Source organism: Aegilops tauschii, chromosome 7 (genome assembly GCF_002575655.3).
Source record: "Aegilops tauschii subsp. strangulata cultivar AL8/78 chromosome 7, Aet v6.0, whole genome shotgun sequence".
Taxonomy (NCBI): Eukaryota; Viridiplantae; Streptophyta; class Magnoliopsida; order Poales; family Poaceae; genus Aegilops; species Aegilops tauschii.
Window position 1 is genome coordinate 47,736,301 of NC_053041.3, and position 8,512 is coordinate 47,744,812.

Here is an 8,512-nt window from a genome sequence, read left to right on the forward strand (position 1 = left end):
GCTGAGTTTTAACGGATTACTACCGAAAATGCCCCTACCGTCTTAATATACATACTACCCAAACCGTGTTGTAGTATTGATAAATCTGGATCGTTCGTCCACTTAAATGGATGGATAATATATCTTAGAGAGACCCACTTCGGTACAACCCCCCTCCTAAAATGTACTTACTCTTTTTTTTCTTTTCTTTTTTTGACCTGGAACACCATGCATTCCAATTAACCAGTGGACACGGTTAAATCACCGGCCACGGCACTGAGTACATCAGGAGGTAAATTATTGAGCCAAATACGCTCACTACCCCTCACCATCCTAGAACCAAAACTAGCTAGTTTATGCGCAGGCATATTACATTAACGTGATTTCTGAACTAGCTTAAATTGAATGAAACCTATCTGTAGTTGATACTTGGTCTCACGAAAAAGACTCCCCAGCTGTGAACGATCTGCATTACTGTCATCTATGGCTTGCTTCAAAGGTAGACAATCTGTCATAAATATCACCCGGCCCATACCAAAATTCTCTGCAAAATTGATGGTCCTCATTAGAGCAAGAGCTTCTGCATGCAATGGATTAGACACATCCACCAGGGGGCAGCTGCAGCACATAAGACATCGCCGGCTGCATATCTCGCTATACAGCCCCACCCACCGGTTCCCAAGCCCCCAATGAAAGAAGCATCAAAATTCAACATAACCCAGTCCTGGGAGGGGGTTCCCACTGATTGATCTGCACTTTCGGGGGTCTGGTAGGTGGAGAATGGAACTGAATCCATTCCTCAATAAGCATTGATATTTGTCTTGCAAATTCCGGCGGCAAAGTCATACCCTCCCCATGTCTTCTTCTATTGCGTTCAGATACTTTTGTATGTACGGTAGGTAGCCCGCTGGACGTATTTGTATGTACGGTGGGTAGCCCGCTGGACGTGTACGTACAGAAGACCACCAATTTGGCCGGCCCATTAAGGTAGCGTATAGCAGCGCTTCAAAAATAAAACCACGCCTGCAAGAGTTCGAACTCGCGACTTCCAGACTTCGACAAACGTGGTACAACCAGCTCGCCTAACCACCGTCATTGGATTAAAGGCAGCGCGAAGCATTAAGTATAACATCACAGAGAATATTTTTAAAATCTTCCAACGCAAAATATTTTTTTGTAAACAAAACGTGATTTTTGTGTGAATCCCAAACACTTTTCAGATTTTTGAACAAATATATAATAAAATGAAACATTTTTTAAAAATCATGAAAAATTTTGAAACGCAATTTTTTTTTAAATCACAACATTTTTTCTAATTATTTTTTATGGAAACACAAACAATTTTTGGAACGTGAAATTTTTTTGCAACTCCAGAAAATAAATGGAAAAACAACAAACATTTTTGTAATTGCGAACAATTTTTGTAACAGAAGCATAAGACCATCATTTTTGAAATTTTTGGGAAAAATATGAAAACAGGAACTTTGATTGAAATTTGAAAGAAATTATAATACATGAAAAAAATTGGAATCCCAATCATTTCTCTAATGGTTGTGAAAATTTTGAATAAACACATTTTGAAGAATTTTTGGAAAACACGTTCATTTTCTGAAATTCCTGACTTTTTCTTTGAAAAATGACAAGCAAAAGTTGAAGATATGTACGTTTTTTTTTAATTATGAACATTTTCTGATTTTTTTTAACATTGATTAATAAATATAAATATTTTTGAAATTCTGAAAATTGGTTTTAAAAATATTCGAAATATTGAAGGTTCAGTGGTCGCTAAGGATGCTAAATAGGCCAGACCATAACGTTATTTGCTCCGCTCGTTCTATCTGTTTGATTGATAACTTCATGCGACGAGTGTCAATTAGGAAATTCCATATGTTTCGAGAGTAGCGTCAAATAGAAGGCAACACATGCAGGAGGCTGGCCGACTGGGCTGGCCCATTGACGCTCGCAAAAAAAAGGAATTTGTTCACCAATATGATAGTTTTAAGTAACTATTTTAAATTATGATTTTAAATACTTTTTTCCCTCGTACCGAACGCACGGCACCTCCGCGATCTGCACACGTTCAGCTCGGTGACGTCCCTCGTACTCTTGATCCAGCTGAGGCCGAGGGAGAATTTCGTCAGCACGACGGCGTGATGACGGTGATGATGAAGTTGCCGACGCAGGGCTTCGCCTAAGCACTACAACGATAGGACCGAGGTGAAAATCTGTGGAGGGGGGCACCGCACACGGCTAAACAATCAACTTGTGTGTCTATGGGGTGCCCCCCTCCCCCGTATATAAAGGAGTGGAGAAGGGGAGGGCCGGCCCTCTCTATGGCGCGCCCCAAGGGGGATTCCTACTCCTAGTAGGAGTAGGTCCCCCCCCCCTTCCCTAGTTGGAGTAGGAGAAGAAGGAAGAGGGAGAAGGAAAGAAGGAAAGCCCCCCCCCCCCCCCCCCAAATTCGAATTGGGCTTGGGGGGCGCGCGCCTCCCACTTGGCCGCCTCCTCCTCTCTCCCACCATGGCCCATTAAGGCCCATTAACTCCCCGGGGGTTTCGGTAACCACCCGGTATTCCGGAAAATGCCCGAACTCATCCGAAACCTTTCCAGTGTCCAAACATAGCCTTCCAATATATCAGTCTTCATGTCTCGACCATTTCGAGACTCCTCGTCATGTCCGTGATCACATCCGGGACTCCGAACAACCTTCGGTACATCAAAACACATAAACTCATAATACCGATCGTTATCGAACGTTAAGCGTGCGGACCCTACGGGTTCGAGAACTATGTAGACATGACCGAGACTCATCTCTGGTCAATAACCAATAGTGGAACCTGGATGCTCATATTGGCTCCCACATATTCTACGAAGATCTTTATCGGTCAAACCGCATAACAACATACGTTGTTCCCTTTGTCATCGATATGTTACTTGCCCGAGATTCGATCGTCGGTATCTTGATACCTAGTTCAATCTCGTTACCGGCAAGTCTCTTTACTCGTTCCATAATGCATCATCCCGCAACTAACTCATTAGTCACATTGCTTGCAAGGCTTATAGTGCTGTGCATTACCGAGAGAGCCCAGAGATACCTCTCCAACAATATATGCCAACTCAACAAACACCATCGGAGACACCTGTAGAGCATCTTTATAATCACCTAGTTACGTTGCGACGTTTGATAGCACACTGAGTGTTCCTCCGGTATTCGGGAGTTGCATAATCTCATAGTCATAGGAACATGTATAAGTCATGAAGAAAGCAATAGCAACAAACTAAACGATCATCGTGCTAAGCTAACGGATGGGTCTTGTCAATCACATCATTCTGTAATGATGTGATCCCGTTAATCAAATGACAACTCATGTCTATGGTCAGGAAACTTAACCATCTTTAATTAACGAGCTAGTCAAGTAGAGGCATACTAATGACACTCTATTTGTCTATGTATTCACACATGTACTAAGTTTCCGGTTAATACAATATAGCATGAATAATAAACATTTATCATAATGTAAGAAAATATAAATAACAACTTTATTATTGCCTCTAGGGCATATTTCCTTCCGCTCCCTCATGCGTGTCACCCAACACCAAAGGCTTAATCGTGCGCGCGTGTCCAACCATGCAGGATACGAAGGGCCCAGTGCATGCTTTTGTTCACACCTTGTTGCAAGGCCCAAGGGCAACTACTCGTACTTCTATGGGCAGGCAGAGCATGCAACGGCAAACGTCTTATTTGTTTAGTACCACATCGCGTAGGTATCCTCAGAGGATAAAGGTTGTCATGGATATTAGAGAACGGCACGAGGGAAGTGCTAGTAGTTGTATCGTAGCTTGTATGTGTGCTCTACAAAAAGATTTTCATTATAAACCGAAAACCAAACGAAATCAGGTTGTTAACGAAATATCGATTTGTTGTATTGGGTTGACATTTTCGAGTTTTAGGTTTGCTAACCAAAATAAAAAACAAAATGGTAAAAATGGAAGTTTCAATTTCTACCACACTACCACCCTGATGGGTGATCTCATCACTCCGGTCAGGCACCTATTGGGTCGGCCCAAGCGTTCGTAGATTTGAAATAAGTTCATCGATGCTGAAAAAATGTTCATGTTGAAAGTTTTCCAAAAAAGACCACCAAAAAAGTTGAAAAATAAGCTCGAGAAGTTGAAAAGGATTGAAAATTTTGAGAACTAATTCATGATTTTTTTTATTTTAAAAGGTTCACACATTTGAAATAACAGGAAAAAAATAAAAAGGGAAACAAAGGGATAAACTAAAAAAAGGAAAACAAACCAGAATAAAGCCCGGTTTTAAAAAAATGAAAACGGCCTAAAACTTCACGAAGTTACATTTGCCACATAATAAGCCAGAAAGAAAGCAAGTGTTCAAGTTGTGTTCATAAAATTGTTCAGAATGTTACCTCTTAAGTTAGCACGCTCCTCATATCTCCTTAAAATTATTGAAAATGTTGTTCCAAAGAATATTCTGAACATTTTGAACTAACATATCTCTTTTTCTGGAATGTTCATGCTTTTAAAAAATGTTGCTCAAATTTTTCGAAATATGTCATGCTTCTAAAACAATGAAATTTTTGAAAACAGTTGGATTTTAAAATATTATTTCAATTGTAAAAATTTATTCAGATTTTCCAACAAATGTTTGAATTTTTTGAAAAGGTACCTGAATTCTTCATTAGTGTTAGTTCTTAAGTATGCGCGCTCCTCGTTTTGCACAAACATTAGTCAGCTTAACTGGTATGCCACTCACGGTTGTTGCAAGAGATATGTGGTTAGATTCCTAGCTGGTTCATTTCTTTAGTGACTTTTTACACGAACAGGCGCGCTCCCTGCTGTTAGTTTTTAAGATTTCATGGTCATTAGCTAACATAGTCATCAGCCGGGTCAACTGGTGAGCCACTCACGCTTGTAGCAAGAGGTCTGCGGCTCGAATCGTGGTAGCTTTAGTTGTTTTGGGTTTCTTTTCAATTTTTACTTCCAGTGAAGGGACACGCTTACTACGGCGATCACCATTGGGCCCGGCCCAGACCGGCGGGGTTGGGTGTCGTATACACGCTGGCGGATAAAAAAAACCATCCTTTATTATGAAGGGGTATAAACAAATCTCCACCGTCGATGTGTTTAGGGAGGTTGTACCGAAGAAGAAGTGTATCTTAGATGTACTGTAAAAGGTCTCTTGAAATATGGATTACAATAGTTTGCGTGATACAAAAAGAAACTGGAGGATTATATTTAGCCGCAAAAATAATAAGAAACTAAATCCATCCTATATCGACTATACTCTACTTCTCTACTTCCTTTTTACTACACCGACATAAGGAAGCTCCACCGAGCCCAAGTAGAGTTTGCCGTCATCTCTTTCCATGATCTCGGTTGGCCTAACTTTCTTTGGTCCTCTCATCTCCTCGACTATCTTCCCATCAGCAGCGACCCTCACAGCAAGAAGATGGCTATCACGACCAAAGGGCAACTCATTTCTCTCACGATGCAATGCCACCCAGTAGCCACCTTTCCTGTCAGGCCTCACGTTATCTGGGTTTCTTTTCAATTTTTACTTCCAGTGAAGGGACACGCTTACTACGGCGATCACCATTGGGCCCGGCCCAGACCGGCGGGGTTGGGTGTCGTATACACGCTGGCGGATAAAAAAAACCATCCTTTATTATGAAGGGGTATAAACAAATCTCCACCGTCGATGTGTTTAGGGAGGTTGTACCGAAGAAGAAGTGTATCTTAGATGTACTGTAAAAGGTCTCTTGAAATATGGATTACAATAGTTTGCGTGATACAAAAAGAAACTGGAGGATTACATTTAGCCGCAAAAATAATAAGAAACTAAATCCATCCTATATCGACTATACTCTACTTCTCTACTTCCTTTTTACTACTTCTCTACTTTCTTTTCAATTTTTACTTCCAGTGAAGGGACGCGCTTACTACGGCGATCACCATTGGGCCCGGCCCTGACCGGCGGGGTTGGGTGTTGTATACACGCTGGCGGATAAAAAAAACCATCCTTTATTATGAAGGGGTATAAACAAATCTCCACCGTCGATGTGTTTAGGGAGGTTGTACCGAAGAAGAAGTGTATCTTAGATGTACTGTAAAAGGTCTCTTGAAATATGGATTACAATAGTTTGCGTGATACAAAAAGAAACTGGAGGATTACATTTAGCCGCAAAAATAATAAGAAACTAAATCCATCCTATATCGACTATACTCTACTTCTCTACTTCCTTTTTACTACACCGACATAAGGAAGCTCCACCGAGCCCAAGTAGAGTTTGCCGTCATCTCTTTCCATGATCGCGGTTGGCCTAACTTTCTTTGGTCCTCTCATCTCCTCGACTATCTTCCCATCAGCAGCGACCCTCACAGCAAGAAGATGGCTATCACGACCAAAGGGCAACTCATTTCTCTCACGATGCAATGCCACCCAGTAGCCACCTTTCCTGTCAGGCCTCACGTTATCTGGGTAACCCGGCAGGTCGGCAAAAGGCTCGGACTTGCCCGCGTCGACCCCTTTGATCCAGTGCCTCAGCAGCTTACACGGGCCAGTAGATGCGACCACGAGGTGCGTGCGGTCAACGCTGAGCGCGACACCGTTCGGGTATGTCATCCTTGGTTGGAGCACACTGGCGTCCGATGTTCGTGGATCGTACATCATGAGGCGGCCCGTGGAGTCCCCCGTCTTGGTGACCATCTCGTGTTCTGACCTGTCGTAGTTCATCGTGCTCAAAAGGAAAACAGATACTAGCTCATCTTTCCTGTCGGGCCACCCAGTAGCCACCTTTCCTGTCAGGCCTCACCTTTCCTGTCGGACGGAGGCAATTGAGTCGGAGTCCAATCGGCAACCGAATCCGGCCGGGTACAAGGAAAACAGATACTAGCTCATCTCTACACGTACGCGCGCCATGAGAAATCGTTAAAGACGACGTACGTACGTGTTCTTTTTTTTCAAGCAACCGGCACAAGCTCTGTCTTTTCATTTTCATACAGAAGAAGAGAATTGACCGGTTAATAAGAAAAACTGGTCAAAACGGATACAACTCAGCGAGACTACGTACCAATCGAGCCGACGAGTCAGCCTCCCAAGCGACCAGAGCTGACACCCTATAACATGACCCGGAGCCGCCACTCGGGCTTATAAAGAACACATACACACCATCCCCGAGGCCGCGCACCAGATGAGCCAACGAACCAATTTCGGAGCCACCGTTCCGGCTTCCACACCAGCCTCGAGGCCACGCACCAGTCGAGTTGGCGACTCCGTCACCCAAGCGACCAAAGTCGACGGCCCACACAAGCAACCAGCTCCGGAGCCACCGCTACGGCTTATAAAGAACACATACACACCAACCCCGAGGCCGCGCACCAGATGAGCCGATGACTCTGCCACCCCAAGCGACCAAAGATGACACCCTACAAACAACCAACTCCGGAGCCACCGCTCCGGCTTCCACACCAGCCTCGAGGCCACGCACCAGCCGAGTTGACGACTCCGTCACCCAAGCGACCAAAGTCGACAGCCCACACAAGCAACCAGCTCTGGAGCCGCCGCTCCGGCTTCCGCACCTGCCTAGCCGATGTCAAAACTACGAGAAAACACGAGACCCTAGGTAGAAGACTAGACTTCCAAAGTCGAAACTTGAGTTTTCACCCGGAGAGCTTGATACCCAAATGACTGGGCAGGTGAAGAGGCTCCTCAACGACGCCTCCGAGGAGGGAAACAATGTGCTAGGACGTACGTCGTTACCGGCATCCACCATAGAAGTTTTTTTTTTGCAAAGGAAAGGGAGTTTTATTACTGAGTAACAGTGTTACAATCAAGAGGTCATAAATCCTCGATACAAGGTGGAGCCGAGGTCAACCACATAGCAGTTGGGCTCTCGGTGCGGCTGTAATTGGCCAAACGATCTGCAGCTCTATTTTGACTACGAGAAATTTTCTGAGGATAGAACTCCCTACTAGACATTAACTCTTTGATCTCACTAACCAAATGACCATATGTTGAGCGCTCAAGTCCCCGGTTCAACAAGCAAGAGAGCGCTTCCGTTGAGTCTGACTGAACGATAACGGGAAGAGAAGAGTGTTGGACAGCCAAAGCCATGCCCTGCATGATCACATGTATCTCAGTATCCAAAGAGTTGTTGCAGTGGAAGATCACACGGTACGCCGAGAAGATGATATGTCCAGTATTGTCGTGAAGTACCATCCCAGCGGCCGCCGAACTGTCAGAAGCATTGAAGGACCCATCCACTGAGAGTGCTACTTGCCCTAGTACTGGTTTCGGCCATGGTGCTACTAGAGGCCCTGGTTTCTCAGCCATGAAAGGGGTAGCCGAAGTTGGCATCTTCCCTTTGATAATTTCATCCGTTGAAAACCTCCCAGCTAATCTGACCGACTGGTAGTAGCTGTCCAGGAATTCTACCGTTACCTGAACTGGAGGAACCTCTTTTCCATGTGTTTGGTCTGACCGCAGCTGCCAAATACGCCAACAAAGCATGAT

General features: G+C 44.1%; 1 protein-coding gene across 1 annotated transcript; it reads right to left on the reverse strand.

Annotated features, from left to right (window-relative positions):
- Positions 1 to 6,232: 6,232 nt before the first annotated feature.
- On the reverse strand, positions 6,233 to 6,733 carry LOC109767541 (protein STRICTOSIDINE SYNTHASE-LIKE 10-like). Its single transcript, XM_020326298.1, has one exon. It carries the CDS (start codon positions 6,731 to 6,733, stop codon positions 6,233 to 6,235), a length of 501 nt encoding a protein of 166 aa, XP_020181887.1.
- Between the last annotated feature and the right edge of the window lie 1,779 nt (positions 6,734 to 8,512).

Excerpts from the sequence above, each read along its gene's own strand:
- LOC109767541 (XM_020326298.1), bottom strand. The coding sequence starts at position 6,733 with ATGAACTACGACAGGTCAGAACACGAGATGGTCACCAAGACGGGGGAC.